General features: G+C 38.9%; 1 protein-coding gene across 7 annotated transcripts in view; it reads left to right on the plus strand.

The window, feature by feature from the left end:
* Positions 1-21,930, plus strand: part of LOC145994656 (uncharacterized) — a 314,233-nt gene that overhangs the window by 189,146 nt on the left and 103,157 nt on the right. For 5 of the 7 annotated variants that reach the window (XM_083130764.1, XM_083130767.1, XM_083130768.1 and 2 more), the window contains exon 6: positions 692-771. In XM_083130764.1, coding sequence (XP_082986890.1) covers positions 692-771 — 80 coding nt within the window. The remainder of the gene's footprint in view (positions 1-691; positions 772-21,930) is intronic. The other 2 variants (XM_083130766.1, XM_083130769.1) reach the window with 1 other exon arrangement.

The following is a 21,930-nucleotide window of genomic DNA, read 5'->3' on the forward strand; positions in this document are numbered from 1 at the left end:
CCCTCGAGTTCTTTACTGCTTTTGTTTGAAAATGTTACTCCCTCTGTCCCATAATTTTTGTCCGTTATGCCAAAATGGTAACTTTTTATTTAGGTTCTTTTGGATACTTGATCGGCCAATTTGTACTGATCCTTGAGTAATAACGTTGTATGACACATTCCCTTGTTTCATTTACTTCTTCTGTATACACAAATGTCACAGTTTGAATATCGTACAATTATGGGACAACAAACAAAAGTGTACCGGACAATAATTATGGGACAGAGGGAGTAAATTCTCAACATTTCTGAGGAGGCTGTAGCCCCATCAACTTCTTCCCTTCTGCGTACGCCAGTGCCGGTAGTTAAGCGTAGACATGTTGTATTAAATGCTGTGAAAGAGGCCGTGTTATAAACTATGCAGAAATCTGCTATAATTAGTAGTAGTTCTTTGTTTCTCTAAATTTTCAACTAGATTTATTTCTTTTACTGTATTTCTACTGCCTTGATTTCTGAATTATTCTCTCCATCTCAGCACTTCAGAAACCATTTTCATTTTACGTTGACCCATTTTAAATACACCCAATCATTTCTGGACACCCTTTTTAATTGTTTGGCTTCCCTTAAACATATTTCTCAGGAACTCCATTGTGTGTGTGTATCTGAAATTAATTAATTGTAACAAAACCTGATACTGGTTCCCTTTGTTTCAGAAGAACCCGACACGGATTTGGAAACAGATCGGCTCTTAGGTCAACAGCGGACTGATGATCAGGGTTTTTTCGATGAAAAGGTAGGTCATTTCATTGCATAGAAATTGATTATTAAGGTTATTTCTTAATTATGTCTGCAGGATACATAATCTAACATTTTTTTTTGTACTTCATTTAGACATTACTACGAGCACTTCATATCGACCTTAGGAATCAGGCAGGGTTGCACGCCTCTACTGTGTGAAAGATTCCATTCAATTAATCGGTTCGTTCACAAGCGCCACGGGTCGCTTCGGTGTGAAATCTTTCTTAAGGAGCTTTTAGACCAGCGACACAAGTGACACTACAAGCTCGACATGTTGCTCGGACTGGAGTGTTCTCTCAATATCGTGCATCATGTCGCCTCGGACTATTGGTAGCGCATGCGCCGTGAATGCTTTTATGCATATTGGATGGAACCTTTGTCGCTTGTCACTTTGGTGTGAAACTCGTGTCGTTTGTTCCTTTGAGAGCTTTCAGACCCAAGCGACAAGTGCATCATCAGTCTGTAAAAAGAGTTTCACTGCGCTTGCGCGACAACCAGACCGAGGCGCCACGATGCATGATATTGAAAAGGCGATCCAGTCCGAGCGACACGTGTAGCTTCTCATGTCAGTTTGGTACGAAGTGCTGCATTTATTTCTGAATGTTCGTTTCCAAGTAATACGTGTCACTTCGGTCTGAAGGCTCCCTTATTGCGGTACTATTGTTGCTATCTTTTCTTGAACCTTTATTTGTTATTACGCCAAGAAACTAAAGTGGAAATAGATGGAAAGTTGAATGGACAGTAATTATATAATTATATCCTCAGACCGTTATTTCATTATTTGTTGTCATTGTTTTGTTCTCGCATAGAAGTCGTATCAGTTCCTACACAATACTTCACGTTCAGAGCTCTGCACTTTCTCCATTACGGTTTATTTTTATTACTTTACCGATAAATGACATGAAGATAGAGGGAGCAATGGTCTCTCCGTTACGATTAGCTCATAGTTGTATACAGTGACCTTGAAACTGTTACGTCACTTGTCACGTTTACAAGTTTTCTCTCCTGCCATAACGTTCCCGTAAATACGTGCTGTGGAGAAAACCGCGTGCCAACTGTGCAGGGAAGCGTGTGCGCTCCCCCTTTTTCGAGTTGTTGTAGGTGAGACCTTGGATTGATAAGGGAATATGCCAGAACGGAAACGAACGTGCTACGTTAGTGTGCTGCTGTCACGCTGTGATGTTCTTGCTGGCAGTGTGTGGAAGAAAGTGAAAGCGACATGGGATATGTACGCTATGGCAGAGGAATACATGGAGACGTGATTCACTTTTTCTTATGGTAAGGAGTTCTGCTTTTCATACGTACTTTAATTTTGGAAAATTGTGGTACAGCACGATCGCGATCCCAGTTTAATTGTGTTTTGGGTGAAGTTTCTTCAGGATCTGTTTTGCAGAAATGGCTCAAAGAATTCAGTACGACGCTTCCTTTTAGTATAATATTAGATGTGGAAAGGGAATGTTGAGGATGAGTTAATATTTGCGAAAGAAAAATTCCAAAGTATGGCTCTGATTAGAGGAAACTTAAGTTGAAGAGCAAGCATGAGAAATACATTGAAGTTGAAACACATTTGTTAATATATTTATCGAGTTTATCAAGGTTAATAATCAGCTTAAAGATTCACTAACTGCAACATGCGTGGTTAGTACAAATAAACTAAACTAAAGCACACACACACACACGAACATACATACATACATATATATATATATATATATATATAAAAATGGCGGTGACCTAAGAGAGCAAATCAATTTCAGACCTTGCCATGAATTTCAGTTGATCTTAAATCCGTAATTGGTAGGGATAAGGGTACAAGACGAAAGAGGTTGATTTTAGAGGAGAGAGAGAAGAGGAAATGGGGATTATATTTTAGAGAAGGGGAAAGCATGAGGTTAGGTTAGATATGATATTTAACATGGTTATCAGTTGTTCGGTCCATTGCAATGAGCCTGAAAATGGACAAAATTAATTTTGAGCAAACTTGGACTTAAAACCCTTAAGTGACCAACATCATTCGTAATCCCCAAACCTATCCACATATGCAATCTTCGTCGTAATCTTCCTCTCGAAAAATAGTGGAGCTTATAGCTTTTTTATATCATCCGTCATTGCTTGTGTTCTTCAATCGAATCGCAGTGTTTCTACGGAAGACCCTAACTTATTGCACGTTCTTTGCCTAATTATCATTCATCATTATTGCTTCAGTTTACCGCAATATATAGGAAAGCAATGGTAAGTAACCAAAATACAAATACATTTCTTTTTCATTATCCTGGCATAAAATAAGATTATTGTCATTCGTTCAGGATTTGGTAAATTTAATATTAGCTTATCGGGATGTTAAAATGTTTTTGACTTAAATTTGTCTTCTGTAGGTATACGGTTAGGACTCCGTTGTAGATAATAAGACTGGGTAACTTGATATATTATGTTTTAGACAACCACATTTACTCTTCCCAAGGTGATTAGGTTCACTGTATGTCGTACCCGAGTTCAAAATGCCGGAAGTAGGCAGTCGTTGATTCCTGTTTTAGATTTGTATACCTAAAAAGAGCAGCTATTGGTGTCGTCCTGCTTTGTTTTAACCAATCCCATTCATCTTAGCTCCAAGGCATCGGCGTTAATAAGATCATGGAAGTTAAGGTGTTGGGGAAATGCCGATGGGAAGGTCGACAGTACATATCGGCTTCAGGAATTGGATTCGGGAGAGCAATAGCAAGTGTTGCCAAGTTGGGTATTTATTTCCTTTTTCTTGCTTCGACTCTTCGTTGATCGAGAGGTGGGCGCGGCGCACACTTGAAGTTTCTTTGCATTCTAGTTCTAATTTAAGTTCAACAATGTTGTTTAGCGTTTCTTTTAGCTGCCTGTCTGTTGGGAATTGATTGGTGCTACAGGAGGGTTGTTGAACGCGGTGGCCTTCGGTTGCTTCTATGGCGTTCTTCAGAAAATGTGCGAGAAAAGTGAGCGAGTCGCTCATATTTTATTTACTTTAAAGTTTCGGATACAGTACTACTGTACATGACTATTTTATACTGAAACTGTAACGGGAAAACAACAACAAAACAATACAAAATGACACAGAAAAATATTTTTTTGACGATTGTCGGACACTTGTGTTCTGGCAAGAAAATATCAATACTTGGACGCAGGTTATTATATAAGCGTAGAAGGGTATGAATGAAGAACCTACAAATCGGCACTGTTTGTTAGAAGAGACAGACGATTATACAGTTCTCAATACAAAGAAATGAATAGCCTACTCTGATGATTCTAATGGAAACATACTTTACACTAAAACATGTACTAATAGCCAAAATATTACAAATTAATAAACAAATATACGAATGTACTTTAATTTAGAATCGTTACAACCCAGAAGTGTCCGTGACTACAAGAAAAACAGCTTGCATGCACACAACGGTTTCCATGTTCCGATTTCCAATGATGGAACTTTGAACTGTAGTTCGAGACCTGACTACCCTATCTGAACATAAATTATGATTGGCTTGCAGAAAGCCTATTCGACTAATAGAGTTATGACTAGTGCTGGATTAGTTCAGGGTTAGTCTTCGTATTTTTATATTTAAAAAAAATATATATTAGATTATTTTAGGTTATTTTGTTGTTGATCTTTGCTTTCTGGGAATAGTACACCATTCGATTGAGACAAATTTGGGCATTCAAGTTGTTCTTACCTCGATGTAGCCATCTCGGTGGCCGAGTGACCTGGTTGGTGGATTGACGACCTCACTTAATGCTTTCGGTACGAATCCCGGCTGGAGCATGGTGCGTGCCTCTATGACTGTCCCCTCATCAATTTGATTGCATTATCATTCATCTCCATGCGGTTTACCCTGAGGAAAAAAATCCCATCTTGAAATGTTCGGACTATCTTGTAAGCGCCTTTAACGTTGTCGAAGTTGGCAACATTTGAGGCCGCCTTCATCTTTCTGCTCCCCCACTTTGATAGCTTTCCCAAGTCTCGTCGAATAATTTACACCGGAGCGTCAACGACCTAACAAGACGGCACGGCGATGCCTGCCTGAAATGAGCAGCAAGTGATCTACTTCCGTCATAGTATCTCGGGTTTACGGCCTCTTTAAACCTGGATACCGGACTTCTAACCCATCTTCAAAGAATTCCTTTCTAACTTCGCATCCTTTTTAATTTGAAGCCAAAAGCCATCAGCTAGAATCTGAAGAGAAGTAATTTTTATCCTATTAATTTTTTTCGGTCGTATTCGTGAGCTTGATTCATCTTGTTCTACGCCTTTGAAGTTACGTCTGCTTTTTTATGTCTTGGAAGTATGTTTTAACACTTGAAAATTAGTACGCTTAAAAGTACACACGTGTCTTATTTGGAGGGGGTTGGGGGAGTTCGTTCATTTTGTTCTTTGCTCTCTGTAGATGTTGACTTCGAAATTCGACAAGTGAAACATGTTTCTATGTGCAACTAGGAAAATAAAAGAAATTTGAATATCAAATATTGTTTGATTTTCAGAAAGGGTACTGCTCATTATGTTAATGTTATCAAAAATGTATTTTAGACGTTTGTATTTCAAGCACTTGGCACTTCTTACACTCCGATGTCGATTCTTTGCTGAAGTATGTCTAGTTCAGTTTTTGTCTAAAATGTTTATTCACTTGAAGTCCCCTAAACGCATGCGGATATTTGTTACATGAAACAACTGCGGGAGAAATATTAGGATTTAATTTACTTTTTATCTGGGCTTCTACTATGGCTGGGCCGATTGCATAATCGTTTGATGTTCCTAACTAGTAATCGCTAATTAGGCGATTAAGGCGTATAAATTTGTGTTTTCGTCTTGACAAAATATATACAGCCTTAACATCATTCCCAAGGTAGATAGTATTCGCTTCAAGATAGGACGCATACTCTGTAACACTCGCTTACCTTGCACATTTAGATAAATGCAAGGTAACGTCACAACAGAAGTTTGTTGTTACAAGTGTGTAGACTGCTTTGTATGATATGAAATACATACGTTGATAGTTGCTTATTTTTCTTCGTTAAGAAATTGAGAATTGAGTATACGTGCGCGTATTTGTGTACAGATGTGTATTTGTGATTTGTATGGACGCTAACGTGCATGTATTGCCCGTTCAGAACATTTGTGCAGTCAATAGATTGTCCAAATAGATACATGGTAAATCTAATAAGATCATTACTGTCGAACTAGTGAAGCATGAAACATGACATAAATCTTCAAATTATAATCTCAGAAGGTTTTTTATTTTATTTTAGATGAGTTGGACATAATTATATATATATATAATATAATTTCCCTGTTTCATATTACAATGAACAGTCCATTACGTTCAGTTTTATGCTTACGTTGTCATCATACATCATCATTAAAATTATTTGATAAAATTGTCTACTTTTATAAACAATATATGAAATACTTTTCGAAAAAGGATTCGCGTGTATTACATTGAAGCGTCGAAAATGTAAGAGATGCAATGCACGAGAAAGATCCAATCCAAATGTCTTAAATTTTGAGTTTTTGTTTCAGATTTACTTTATGAACAGATAGGATAATCGGAACTGAACCTAAGTTTAAAGTGGGATCCGAACCACTATGTGCCTCAACAGGTATTTAACCCGGGACCCATTGATTGCAAGGCGATGATTTTTATGAGCGATTAATGTGGTAGCATAGATGTCCATGCTATAGTTATTTATAACCACTGTCCCAACTTTTCATTTTTAAAATTAAATATTTCACTTGCTTCTCTTTATTTGCATTTGCTAGTTTCTACGTACATACAATTTGCAAAAGAGTGCATAATTTTCTGTTAATTTATGAAAGAACTTTTCAAAGCGCTTGTAGCTATTTTGTAACATGCAAGGTTTTTCTACTCCCACCATTTCCACATCTGTCGCGTGGTGTTTGGTGTTAACATATAAATATTTACTCGTTAATTGGATGCTGTGTTTCCCTCTCAGCTTCGTAGTTCATCGGCTAATTGCACCTTTCGATTTGCATGGTTAACATGTATGGGTTGGGAGGTTGGTGGATGGTTTTGGGTTGATGAGTATCCATCGCTGTGTATTCCGCTTCCAGCTCGGTTCGGGTGATGAGATTGAGTTTACAGGTTTGGAATCGGTCGTAAATTTTGTTCAAAGGTGACGTGCAATTATTCAGTCCATGTTGCCTTAATCTGGTTTTAATTGATGTATTATGATGTAGAATTGGGTTTCGGGCCGGTGTTATAATTGCGGCGGGTGCTTATATATCCACGCTATTGATTCATTTGATTTGATGCCATTATTATTATTTTTTGTTATTATTTGCATTTATTTTATATCAACGAGGATTTAGGTTACTAATGAAGCAGATTTATGTGTACTGAAGGTAATAAAACAAATAACACACCTTTAGAACCTATGTTTTCGTGTGGTATCAGTTATATTTTGTTGTTTATGTTAATGCATCTTCTGTGAATATCTTTTCGTGTGGGATCAGTTACACTATTTGTGTCTAATAATTGATTTTCTGCGAATTATTTTATTATTTCGATTAATTTGTGCATGTTCAGAGTGAGAGAAGAATTCATGCATTCAATGCTCTCTTTAATTTAATTGCTAGTCAGTTTATATCTGATTAAAGTTGATATACAGTACGAATTCGCTTGATAATCTTTGAAATGGAAATTAGTTGAAAATATAATCTCTGCTTATGCACTTCTAAAGTGGCTAATTTTCTATATGCTGTAGGATTTTTATATTTTCTTCCATCGTTGCCTACCTATAGAGTTTGGGTGTATTAGTGTGTTATTTTCGTGAGTGTGAAATAAGTCTACAACTATGGTGAGTTGTGTTCTTAGATGGTTCTTTGGGATTAAGCCTTCAGTTTTGGTATATTTTCTGAAGGTTTTGTTGAAGAGATTAAAGAATTCACCAGAATATTTTAATTCATGGTTTTACGAGATAAGCATTTGTTCAGGGAAAAAGCCGTAGACATGGTTTTCTACTAAAAGAGATACTTTGGAGTGCAATTTCAACACGAGTATTTGTCCAAAAATGCATATAGGCTGAATTTTAATCAGATGAGATATATATTTAAATTATGTCTATATTTAACAATAACATTGAAAGGGATATGTCAGAGTTGAATTCTTTCTTGTAATTTTTTTTGTAATGGTTTACGTTGAAATATCTCCTTTAGGAATTCGATCTCGTTTTCTAAAACTTCAATGTGCATTGTTAGATTTTTTGATATCGGCCTTTTCAGTCCAACCTTTGTGTGGAATATTTTTTGTCCTTTGCTTTTGGAACACTCTTCGATTCTCTCTCCTTGCCGCGATTGCTGTTCCTAGCATACTTTCGAGGACTTTAGCTGGTATTTGATTGGAAGCTGAGGTTTTTCCGACTCTGCTTTGTAACATAATCCATTTTGTTGAATGCAGGTTGGTGCTTCAAATTCCTTTATGATACTGTCCTGAATGCTTCAGAGAGAGACTAACTTTTCTTCAGTTTTCAAAACACAATCTGCTTCTACTATTCCAATTTCTTGATGGACCATTCTATTGCTACCACGAATACACTCCGGCACATGTAAGAGAAACTTTTTCTTCTATCAACTTTAGCGCATTTACATTTCAATTCTGCTGTTTCCCACCCTTTGTTCTTGTATATTTTTGTTAAGATTGCATGATTTAATTTATCTTGTTTATACTATTTTATGCATTATCGTTTCCAGTGGCGCAGGAACGGGGGGAGGTACAGGGGTACATTGTACCCCCTCAAATTTTTGAAGGGGGTACTGTACCCCCTAAATCCGTAAATCGAGTTGTACCCCCTGTAACCCCCCCCCCCTTTTGGTAATTTGACAGCAGACGCAAGGTGCTACTGTTAAAGGAACCTATCTTAAATTCACCCAATAAAAAAGTGAATATTTTTTATAACTTATAAGCATTATCTTCCTTACCACAGAAATTCAAACCATTCTAAACTTATTCTACTACATTGTGCTTGCTACTAGTTAGATCATTGACCTATGTTCTTGAAAACATATTTAAGGAGATGAAAATTGTTTAAAATGTGTGTGGAACCATGGAATCAGATTTGCTCTCAGAAAATCACGCTGCAGACGAATGCTTCTTTGTGTAAGGGGGTACACTTTTCTAAAGAGGTGGTCGCGTCGATTCGAAGATAAGATACAAATCTTCATTTGAAGAGAGTATGACTGACCCCATTTTCTTTTGAATACTTAAAATGGAATTTTCCGAAACGAAATACTTACCCGAACGAGACGAGACACGACAGACCAACTTGGGGGGGGGGGGGGGGGGTACAATGTACTACTACTGTACCTCACCCATATTTTTCATAACTTTGTAAGAGGGTGTTCGGAAAACTAGCTATACTTAAACCTATATACTGTATTAAGATATTTTTTTTATAAAATAGAGTCTTTAGGCTATCTGAGCATGAAATGGATCTAGAATGTGTTTTAATAACTTCAGTGAAAACCTAAACAAAAAAAAACACAAACAAGAACGAGAAGGACCTCACCACACATGAGACTATGAGGCTTTGACAATTCTAGACTCATCGCATCGGGATATCATTCCTAGGTGAAATGAATGTTTTCCTAGACATTTAAACAGGGTGCAATCTGCGATTTTATGGGGGACTTGTTTTTACCTATTTATTAGGTATACTAATAATCTAATTGGACATTAATTGCTTAAAATCTGATTTTGGCATCGAATGCAACACAAACACAACGCCATTTTAAGTTAAACCCTAAAGTTAAACTAAGAAAATTTCATTAGTCAGATGAATGCACGAGATAAATGAGACACTGCAGGTTCTATTGGTAGATTTTGGATTGGATTCACAAGATCATTGAGTGAGATGGGAATGTTTGATTGATATATTTGGTTTATTTTACTTCGCATTTCTGCCACTTTTAGCTATTCGCGAAGATGAGGATGAGTGATGATATGATGGAATTGAGAGACACTCACAAATAACATCCATGCCCAGGCTGGGATTCGAACCCGGTACCCCTGGCGTCATAGCGCGCTATGCTAACCCTTCCGCCACGGAGGCCGGCGAGGCGGGAATGTGTTTTGGATTTTCATTGTAGATTCAAAAATCTTTAACTGTGACGTGCATGATTTTGTTTACATTAAAGTTTACCTTTTCACATAAACTAGAAATTGACATATCACCCTAAAACACACGCATGTATCTGCATTTAATACCACTCCATACGAAAAGAAGCCTTGGCCGGCTCTTCATATTGTCCACCAAAGATTGATTGATTGATTGAAAAAAAAAACAACTTTTGAGCGTATGTCTTTCCTTGCTTTCTCAGAGATCTGAAGGATTTAGGTTTTGTATATATAGTGATAGTACTTTCAGTGCTTGAAGAGTGTCATTAGGTACAGCTAAATATATAACAAATAAATGCTTTGGCAAATTTTTCACAAATATTTCAAAGTTAGACTTCTTACGAGTTGATCGGGAACCATCTGAACTCAGTTTTTTTTTCTTTTTTAATACAACGCCCTATAGATGTTTGAGAAAATACCAAATACATGCCTTCTAAAGGGCACTGGATGTGGTACACATCTGCCATAAATTGTTTAAAGATATTTTTATGCGTAGTTATGGGACTTTAATATTAGAATGAACTGAACTGAAGTGGAACTCTATAAGTATGATATATTCAATAATGTGGTTTCTATATCCAGTGGGTGGGAGATGATTATTCCTGGTTGGAGTGGCTAAAGATTCTCCTCACCCCCTTTAATGTCAACCTGCATTAAAATGAACATAGGTATGTATCTTTGTTCGCAATTTTCACATTTCAAACTCCTGATTTTCCGTTCCGTTAAATCCAAATAAGCCAGAACGAGGTCCATAGCTGTATATATTTCAGAATTGTTATCAGGTTTTAAAATCTATTAAAAAAACAACAACATAAATTCTAAGAAAAACAAAGAAATAATATATTTATGCAAATTTTGCATTAAATAACAGGACATTCGTGTGTGTTGTTTAAAATAGAATGTTTCCCATGGCTTCACATTATACCTAGGCAGGCCCGTAGCTAGAATTGATCTCAGGGGGGGGGAGCTCACGGGTTATCAGGGAGGCTTTGTAAACCAAGTCCATTTTTTAAAAAAAATATTAAATGAAGGTAAATTATGTGTGTGTGTCGGGGGGGCGCTAATTCATTTATAAATATCATATACTACACAAATACTACATTTTCTACATCTTTTAAAACATCTCTTGAAGTGTTAATTGACTGATACTGAAATTATCCCTTACACACCCCATACTATTTTAGATGATACAGATATGTATATCACACACAAAAAACGCACAATATTTAATCACAGTGCCTACAGTATATTCCACCCCCGGCCGAAGCAATTAATCTCCCCTTCCTTCCCAAAACTTGTAGAGCTGTTGTTGACCTTTGACGCAGATGCGGAGGGAACTTGCATGATGACATCAAAGTCACAGATTTCTGTCTAAATGGGAGGTTGCAACAGGGACAGTGAAGGTACAGATAAAGAAGCTCCCCTATGAAAGAACTTTCTGAAGTCTAGAGAATATTCAAAATACTTGCATCTACTTCTGCTCATAAACAAAATGAGCTAATGTAATAGATACTGTTCATATTCTGTGGATTTATCCTTAAAGTTGTGAGTTTTCTACATTTTCACTCTTCACTGCAAACAAATTATGTAAAATAGTTTACTACCTAATGTAAAGGGGGGCTGACGGCAGTTCCAGGGGGAGCAGAGCCCCCCTGGTTCCTGCCTGACTACGGGCCTGTATCTAGGTATCAAGGATGTATTTGGGGGGTGTCCAAGTGGTACGGACCCACCCCCCGAAAGACTTACCAAGTAGTAAAAGTAAGTAATCAAAATATAATTGTTTAGCATTAGATATATAATCAATGATTATTTCCGCTGATCTTATTGGAAGGCAAGGAAATTGGCTCATACGGCTTTGAAGGGTTCCAAATATTTATGCACAGTACTAATGATAATATCCATAAAATACTGATCAGCAACTTTACTTTTCGTTAATTGGATCTAACTCCTTTTTGGTTATTCAATAAATATTCAATTATTTTTCTATTTGACATTAAATCCTTGCCAGGACAGTTCTTTTTATGCAAATCTTGGCGATTTAACTACACGGAAACTTGATAATGAGTACGTGCTTTTCTGTATATTTATTCTTTTACTATATTTTACCTATTCATGTAATAATAACAATGCAACATTAATTAATTTACATATTTAATTACTATTTTAATTTATTTAAATATAATTATTCTAATTATTATTATGGATTATTATTATTATTGCGACACTTTGTTGGACCCCCGAAATGTATTTCTACATACGTGCCTGCTAGGTATAGTAGTAGTAGTAGGTGTGTGTGTGTGTGTGTATGTGTGTATGTATGTATTTGTGTATATATGTGTGTGTGTGTGTGTGTGTGTATATATATATATATATATATATATATATATATATATTCATGTGGGATACTGAACTTTGTGCTGAACTTTGAGCCCCCCACATTGTGACAGTCAGATTTACCGTCATTATTATTATTATCATTATTATTCATGTATGTAGCGGTAAAAAGACGTGTTGATTCAAAGTGTTGAGTGTTTTAATTTGTAAGATTACATATTTGATTTTTGCCAAGCCGACGGGAGGAGCGAGACGTTCGCGTGTGTTAAGGGTGAGCACCTGAAGGGTCACGCTATGCGTCTAAAGCTTAGGAAATTCGACCGTAATGACAAACATTTAAATATCTCGGTTTCCAACGGTCAGATCCATGTGAAACTTATACCAGCGCAGCGGCATGTGTGCAAGGACGGATGTGTGGAGTTTCGCCACGATCAAGCGACAATTACGGACGCCAGATCAAATCGGTTCTAATTGATCAGTTTGTGGACAGCGATTGCAATTGAGCTATGGGCGACAGCCAGGCGGAAGCTTAATCCGCACAAGTAAACTTCGGACACGGTCCGTCCTAGTTTGGAGACAATAGAGCGTGTTGGAATAACCTCTCCGGAAGCGTCACTCCAACGTGCGCCTAGCGTCCTTTTTCAAAATCCAAATAAAACGAAGGACATGGTTTTTCGTTACACAGTCTTACCGCGATCCTTGTAGCGAGAGCATCTCCGTGCTACCTCTCCATATACAGTTTTGCCGCGATTCTTGGAACGAGAGCACCTTCGTGCTACCTTTCGTGTACAGTGGACTTTGTTGTGTTGTGCGAACACCAGTGTGTGTGATAGGCAGTAAGTCTACACGAGTGCGCCTACCTCAACCGCTGGGGGAAGTTGAAGCGAAACCGTGTTTCCGTGATTACCTTACGCCATTGATAATTTTTGAGAAACGAGGAACACCGGAAACTATGGCGGTCTAGAGGAAGAAGAGAGATGCGGGCGTTACGTCGATTCGCCCGATGTCAGAAGAAACTACGCCGATGATGCCTACCCGCCGCCATGGAGAGAGAGAGAACGTTGAACGCCGCCCTATTGATACGCCGACGATGCCTACCATCCGCCACGTTGACGCCCCGACGACGCCTACCAGCCGCGACAGAGAGACGTAGAGAGAGATGTTGACGCCCCGACGACGCCTACCAGCCGCGACAGAGAGACGTAGAGAGAGATGTTGACGCGCCGACGACGCCTACAACGACCGCTCAGATGCGACGTCCGAACCGCGCCATACCACGGAGATCCACCGATCCCGAGAGGAAGAGGAGCCGGGAACTAGGTGTTTGAACCCTTTTTGCATCTTCATCGTCACGACCAAGGAAACCTTTCGCGTGGATACTATGTGTTTTCAATCGCCCATAAAGACGCCAGGATGCACCCCGGAAGCTGAGAGATGGTAAAGTATTCATCTGTGTGAACCTTAACACGTGACGGCCCGATTGATTTAGAGAACGCCCTTGAAATTCGTCGACATTTTGAAAACGCCCACTCAACTCGAACTTCATACCAAACTCCCGTCGCGCTTGTCATTTGTAATCTATTCGTCTCAGGTCAATTTTTCTTATTCCTTGTGATATTTTTTTTATGATCTTAAATTCATTGTTGTTTGTGCTCCTTTGTATTTGTTTAAAGTGCGTACTATTAGAGTAAAGCGCCGCCCGCTTAATTGCATATTCTACTTGAGGTTTGTTCATTTTTATGTGTCAGCGCTGTGTCGCTGCTAGCTATGTCCGGTCGCATATGTGATTATTTGTTAAAGTATTTGCCTGGTAATGTGAATTGCTCGTCGCGGCGAAGTGTTTAAGTCCCGCCTGCTAGAGAGTATATGTTTGCGCCACTCAACGGAGGTTATTTGTTATGTTTGGAACCACGTGAGGTCTTGTAAAAGGAAAACGCCCGCCCACGTGAATGTAATTGCCGTTGAGACGCCTTTGTTTATACTGGTCAAGTAATGTATGGTCACCGCGCCGACTAGTTTCTTTTTTAAAAAACAAAAGGTGAACTTAAGTAAGGGCTGGCTAGGATTTAAGTAGCACTGGAGCAAAATCACAAATGACCTGATTAGACAAAAAGTAAGATAAAATTAATTGAGAATGCAATAATTAGGGCTTGTCGTCATAAAACCTGTACATGTCATGTATAATTTCTTGTGTCGATGACCCCATGAGGATTATGATACTGGTCAAGTAATGTATGGTCACCGCGCCGACTAGTTTCTTTTTTAAAAAACAAAAGGTGAACTTAAGTAAGGGCTGGCTAGGATTTAAGTAGCACTGGAGCAAAATCACAAATGACCTGATTAGACAAAAAGTAAGATAAAATTAATTGAGAATGCAATAATTAGGGCTTGTCGTCATAAAACCTGTACATGTCATGTATAATTTCTTGTGTCCATGACCCCATGAGGATTGAATCTGAGAGAGAATGTGAGAGTGCAAGTGTGGGGACCTGTAATAATTCCATTTTTGTTGGTTATGAATAGAATATACTTTTTATTTTCATGTTAATTTTGGGCTATATCATTTTCGTATACATGTCGCTACCCGTGATTTTCAGGTATACAGCTAGCCGCTTCCCGGCTACAGGTAAAGAGGTGGTAATTTGAAAGTACATATGTCTTTGTTTTTATTCGATATGGCTTATTACTATGCACTGTTGGTCACCGGTTCCTACACACGAACTTAACCTGGACCGTAACGCTATTTCGCTTGCCCGAGGGAGATTTTGCCGCCTCTATCTAGGTAGTGGTAGCATTTGTTTTCCCGGGCAAGGGAGGGCGTAACATACAACATGAAAAACGTTCCTGCGCCACTGACCGTTTCATATAAGCAAAATGGCGGAAGCAAAAATTCGGTTCGGTGGTTCAGAGAGTAGAGAAATTGTACGATATACCAGAGAGACTCGGGTTCAAGTCCTCATCGACTCTCTCTTAGTTTTCACTAAGATTTCTGCATACAGGGCGAGGCAAACGTCAGGTTACATAGGTGAATGGCCACCACGGTCGCCAGATCTAACGCCCCTGCAGTTTTACTTGTGAGGACATGGCGCCATGTCTCAAATCACCCCAGCCACATTAGCAGACGTCTTACACAGCTGAGAGCGTCCAATTGAAGTAGATCGTGCGCATATTGAACATGCAGTGTAACTTGTATCTTCTACATATCAATCATATGTATATGTGTGTGCACCAAGGACGTATTTAGGGGGTCTAGGTGGTCCGGACCCCCCCGAAAGATTTATCAAGTACTAAAATTAAATAATGAAAAATATAATCGTGTAGCCGTCGTTGTATAATTTCCTCTGAACTTATTGAAAGACAAGGATTATATTGGAATCATAGAGCTTTGAAGGACACGAGGGACGTATTTAGGGGCCCGGACCTCCGGACCCCTACCCGAAAGACTTATTAAGTACGAAAAGTAAATAATGAAAATATACTATTTTAGCATTTGTTGTAATTTCCTCTGAACTTATTGTAAGGCAAGGATTATATTGGGAGCATACGGCTTTGAAGGGCAGGAAAGACCTATTTAAGGGGGGGTCCGGACCCCCGAAAGACTCACCAAGTACTAAAATTAAGTAATGAAAATATTGGCATTTGTTGCTTAATCGATGGTTATTAATTTCCTGTGAAATTTTTACAAGGCAAGGATTATATTGTGATCATACGGCTTTGAATGACATTACAAAGAAGATTTATGTACACTACTACTCAAAATAATATGCATAAAATTTTAATCAGAAACTTACTTTTCTGCAACTAGATGTAACATCATTTTTGTTATTCGATAAATATTCAATTATTCATCTATTTGACATTAATTTCATTTATCCAAATTCGTTAGCTTTGTAGCGATAGACCTTTGCTGTATTTATTCCCAATGCAATTGTGCGTCTATATCATTGTACAGGTCTCAGTTTCTCCGCAGATAAGATATAATCTTACCTCGGTTTCACATCGGACACAGTCGTCATATTGCTGCAATGGCTGGACTCTCCGCTGTGCCATATACAGGGTAACGCTATTGTAAATGTTCGACACATCCTTATCGAATGTGCGGATTGTAATCACCTCAGAAAAGCTTTCCATCTTCTCGACTGCTCGTCATCCATGTTGAGATATGATGACAGTGTTTTAACAAATGCGTTTAGCTGTTTGATAAGCACGTGCTTTTTTCACTGTCTGTGAGGAAGATTTGTAGTGTCTCCTTACCATTTTAACGTGTGTGTGTCAAGGGCAGGTCCTTTTTGCAACCTTGCACTTCTAACCTTTTTCAAGGGTCCATTTGTACCCTAAAAATTTATTTCAGGTAAGGATTTGAGATATGATCTTTTAAAGCGTGAAGGGTACCGACGCACCCATAAATTTTAACTCATTCATTCATTCATTACATACTTATCCCAATTAATCAGTTACATGTCAAATGCTGAAGTTTTCATTAACCTCAGTACACCTTCGCCTTTTCCGACGAATATTCATTATTGTGGAAAACAATGTGAGGAATTGGAAAGTTCGGTGTGCTCCTGTGTATCGAGAATACTTCGTTTCAATTACTTCCCGCTAAGCAGTAGGTGAAACATATTTCTGTGACAAGGATGCTGATGTGTGGACCCCAAACTCGCTAATGAAGCCCAGTGCTCTCTCTTGTCCTGGGGAGATTAGTTTTGTGTGATGGGCTGCGGAGTGGATCCGTAGTAATCTTGCCCCCAGCTGTTTCAGGTCCCACGCTGCATACCAGGCCACAATTCCCTTTCCATTTGTCCTCCGAATGGCAAGAGTCGGATCTCTGGAGACAACCTCTCCACCAATCTCTCTCTCGTCGCAAAAGAAATCTTCTTCGTGTTCATGCATATTTCGGTATAAAGCGCACTTTTTGTATTTCCATCGGCCAAAAGGAAATGTGTTATTCAGTAGTCTTTGAGGTTTTGCGATTTTTTTTTTCTTGTTTCGGATATGTTGAAATGTTCACTCCAAGGATAGCTCCAAAGTGAAGCAAACTGTATTTTTGAAACAATAAATCGTTAGCATGTTCGATGAAGAACCGCTTCAGTAACCTAGTGATTATGGCTAAAGCTATTGTCAAGTTACCCATTTTAGTGGCTCGGATTATTATTGCTGTTCCTTAGCCTTCATGTATAACTGCCTCCATAACCGACCCTGCTGTGTCTACTCATGGTTCCGCCAGAGTTGGACCCTGACCTGGACAGAATTGTTGCTTCATCATTCATGATCGTCGTTACACACACAGCCGCGGATGGGGAGGGGGCTCGAGCGGCTGACGCCCCGCCGAAATCCTACAAATGTTTCGTTGGTTTATAAACCTCCGCTTTCCATAATTGTTACGTAGCTGGAGCGCTGCTGCTGATAGGGGATGAGCTCCTCTCTCCCCAAAATAAAATTCAGGATACGGGCTGTTTGTCGTTGCAAGTTCCCGATAGTAGCGGCAAATCAACGTAAATTTGGAAAAATACAACGTACAAAAATGTTTCTACCTACAGTAATTCTTCTTCACGGTGCACATTGCTTGTTACTATCACCAACACTTTTATTTCAATAGAATTAACATTTTATGCTTGTTTTTATTGCATTGAAATAATAGTGTTCGTAATACAGGAATGTATAGAGTGGACTTTAAAACAGGTGTATTCGAAATTGTGCATTTTAGAAAAAAGATCCTGTTTTAAATTTCACTTTTGAATATATATATGAAAGCATTTTTTAACATTAATTCGGTTCATTCTTCTTTGTAACTGGTCATTGGTGGTTGATTTATTTGTGTTGAATTGTTTGGACTGTTAACCTCTGTACTTATCCTGCACACACACACACACACACACACACACCAACGTTTAAAATACTGTTTCTGTGTCTGACTTCAGAGTAGTGTATTTTTGCTATGTTGTCGTATGTCGGTAGTCACAGAACACAGGATGTGTATGAGGAAGGCACCAATATGAGGAGTCAGAGCGAAGAGCGGAATAGATAGCAATGCCTGGGAGGATTATTAATTAACAGTGACCGAGGCTTTGTCTAGTAGTCTTGGCAAACAGACTTTTTCTCCAGTAATTTTCTGTTACAAAATGCCTTCATGTCACCAAAGAAGCTGTATATGCACAGACTACTAGGCGAGGTGGAGCCTCGGTCACCGCTACGCAATCCTCCCAGGCATTCTGTTTTCTATTCCGCTTTACACTGATTGTTCACATTGACGCCTTCCCACACACATCCTATGTTCTTGACCACATGGCAAAAATACACTCACTACCCTGAGGACGGAGACACAGAACCTGTGTCTGAAACCTTGGTGTGTGTGTGCTAGGAGTACTGCCACTTTCGCTCACTGTACTCGTTCGAGACGCTCGAGCTTTTACAATTTTAATGTGACTATAATCGTACACACACTGTGCGAATTAAACTTTTTGCTTTGGGTGGGATGCCCACTTCCAGGCCGCCCGCAGGATTTTATCTCCGAGGGAGATACTAAGATTTAATATCTTACACTTCAGTCATAAAAACTTTTATTAATATTATTGCTATATTATTATTATTATTATTATTATTATTATTACGTACTAATTTATAAAATTCAAATTGAATTGAAAATACTTTCGCATTGTATACAAGTTCAAATTCGAGTCTGTTATTTAGATAGAATGAATGAATGGTTTTATTTTACTTCGCTTCTTGTGCCACTTTTGGCTAATTTGCGAAGATGACGATGAGTGATGATATGATGAAATTGATGAATGGACACTCACAAACATCCATACCCAGGCCAGGATTCGAACCCGGGACTCCTGACGTCGTAGCGTGATGTGCGAACGACTCTGCCACGGGGGCCGGCTGTTATTTAGATAGAAAGTGGATTCGACTTGCTTCCTTTCCATAAACATCTATCACTTTGGTGATGAACAGTTCTATGTCTTTTTGTACTTTTTCATAATGCGCAGATATCAGAGAGCACACGTCCTTCATGGTACCTCTGACCCATGTTTTTACACGCCGAAGGATTCTGTAAAAAAAAAAGAAAAAAAAGTAATAATTATTTCGTAATCCCGAACAGTCGAGAAATTCCAAAGAATCTTATTTAAACTTGTTTAATTTTTTATACTTTCTGCACTAGTCTATAAGTGCAGAAATTAAAAGTTTTTATCCCAGAAGGCAATAACAAACACTTGAATAAAAGATACTGCGTATTATTAGAGAATTCCATCGCATCTGGAAATGTAGAAAATTTCCCATTCCGAAATTTTTTCGACCTGGCAGGAAAATTTAGATTTTTGTTAGTCCCGAACATCAGACTTATTAACCTTTCCTTCCCAGTCCCATTCCGACCACCCCTTCAATTGTGGTTGCATACCCATAGTTACGGCAGTCAGCATGATTGTAAGATCTCTTGTGAAAACGTTCTCTCGTTATTTTGTTGTACATGGCAGTTAATTGCTGTAACTGACAGCCTATAAATTGCAGAATATAATATTCCTTGTAATAAAATATCACTACAATTTCACCATTCGAATTACATGAACTTTTTCTAGGTGGAGGCAAGTGCCCGCACTCCTTCGGGCGCCGTTACCCAGTCATTGTCGTATTTGTGATTTAATTTTGGGAAGTAGGTTTTTTTGGTATGCAAATTTGTATCATATTACCTGTCAGTAAACTAAACAATGCCTTGCGGTTCAAGTACGTTAGAAAAATATCGGTCCTGGCAGTTTTATCTTACAATCATGTTTCATTTTCACATATCACTGTATTGGTAAGATAGACTAATGTACATTTTAACCTGGAGATAATGACTATGTTTACATAAGTTGCAACTTCACTGCGTCTTTCACCTCACGATCCATATTTGAGGGCCCAGTACCTCAGACAAATTATGGTTAAACGTGTACTATTGACCTTCGAGCTTATACCGCTCGTTTTGCCCGTTCGAGCGTTATTCGCTCGAACGAAGAAGCTCCCGATTCCCTACGCTATATACCGTCTTCCACGCGAACTATTCGGCGCTCGAGCAAAATCCTCACTCTAGTGTATATATCGGCGTTGCCTTGTAATCAAGGGGTCCTGGGTTCGATACCAGGTGGAGACACATAGTGGTTCGGATTCCACTTTAAACTGTAGGTCCAGTCCCGATTAGCCTTACTGTGCATAAAGTGGACTCGAAACACCAATCAATCAATCACTCAAGTGTATACAATAAGCCAACTGCGGCGGTTAATAGTCCATACGATTCAACATAATTCGGTTCATTCTTGTAAAAGACTGAGATTACACAACAACCTGGATATTACTCTTTTATGCAAACGATTAGTGTTCAATACTCTGGCATTGAACCAACAATTCATATCTCAATTTTGTTAGTAGTGTCACTGCATTAAAAGGAGAGTAATAAAAATGCTAGAAACTCTTACAGCCAACTCTTGTATGGGCAGCTGTCACGCTTATGAAAACAATCAACTGATAATACGCACGGATTACGATTTTGCGATTTTATCGTCACTTGCAAGGTAGCAAGAGTTTGCAGAGTACAGATCTCAAACCGGTGCTTCTGTTTTATTGGTTTAAAAATGTGTATGAAACTTTCGCTTTAACCTTCTCTTCCGCATGTAACGAAGATATATTTTGCAAGAAACTATCGACGGAAGTCTTAATGGCGATCCTCCAGATGCGTTTATGGTTAGATGATTGACCAAGCGATTCAGGAAATCACTCGTTGTTACAGTGTGGTACAGTGCAAAAGTATACAAGCCAATTCCGTTCTCGCTTTCGCCATAAATCATTCAATGACCTTTAAAAAAGATTCAAACACGCACGCACGGTAAAGGAAATCGCCATTACCGTGTTGTAATACCTTCCCGAGAGTCTGTTCGGAAAAGGTTGTGCCACACATTGTATACGCGTGCACTTGATGATAATGTCACCCTCGACTCGTTCAGGGAAGGCACAGCAGGACCGGACAAAGAGTGATATCTGCATTTTAGATTTCTGGCACCTGGAAGAGTTGATGTGTCGCCTGCAGTTCGTGGTGAATAATGAAGTGGTGTTTGCGAATTAAAGGAGGAAGTGGAGTTATGTATTCAGGAGGTTGTTTTTTTTCACTCTTCCTCACATCGCAAACGTTGAAAGTTGTATGCTGCAGGAGGCGACGTGATTTAAGCTCCTTGATCACTAGTGCTCTTGAGTAACATACGAATAGTTTCAATTGTGCTCGAGATGTTGCTTGAAGATCGTAAGCGAAGAAAAGCTGCGGTAAGTCTACTTTTGTGAGCGCTGTTGTTCAATATCTGTGGCTTCTCTGGCCAATAAGCGTAAGTTCCAATGGTGTTTTTGTGTATGTTTGATTTTGATCTTTGTTGGGTGTGTAAGGGATGTCCTGAGTGGACACTCACAAGTGAACCCCAGGTCCTCCCTGATGGCGCAGTGGTAGCGTCGTCGCCTTGTAATCAAGTGGTCCCGGGATCGATACCCGGTGGAGGCACATATTCGTTCGGATCCCACTTTAAACTGTAGGTTCAGTCCCAATTAGCCTTACTGTGCATAAAGTGGAGTTGAAACCCCAACTCAATAGTGACAACAAGCCAATCTCACTTCCACGTAGTACACCCCTGTCTCTGGCGCCCGGATCCACG

Source organism: Lepisma saccharinum, chromosome 11 (genome assembly GCF_977018435.1).
Source record: "Lepisma saccharinum chromosome 11, izLepSacc3.1, whole genome shotgun sequence".
Classification (NCBI taxonomy): domain Eukaryota; kingdom Metazoa; phylum Arthropoda; class Insecta; order Zygentoma; family Lepismatidae; genus Lepisma; species Lepisma saccharinum.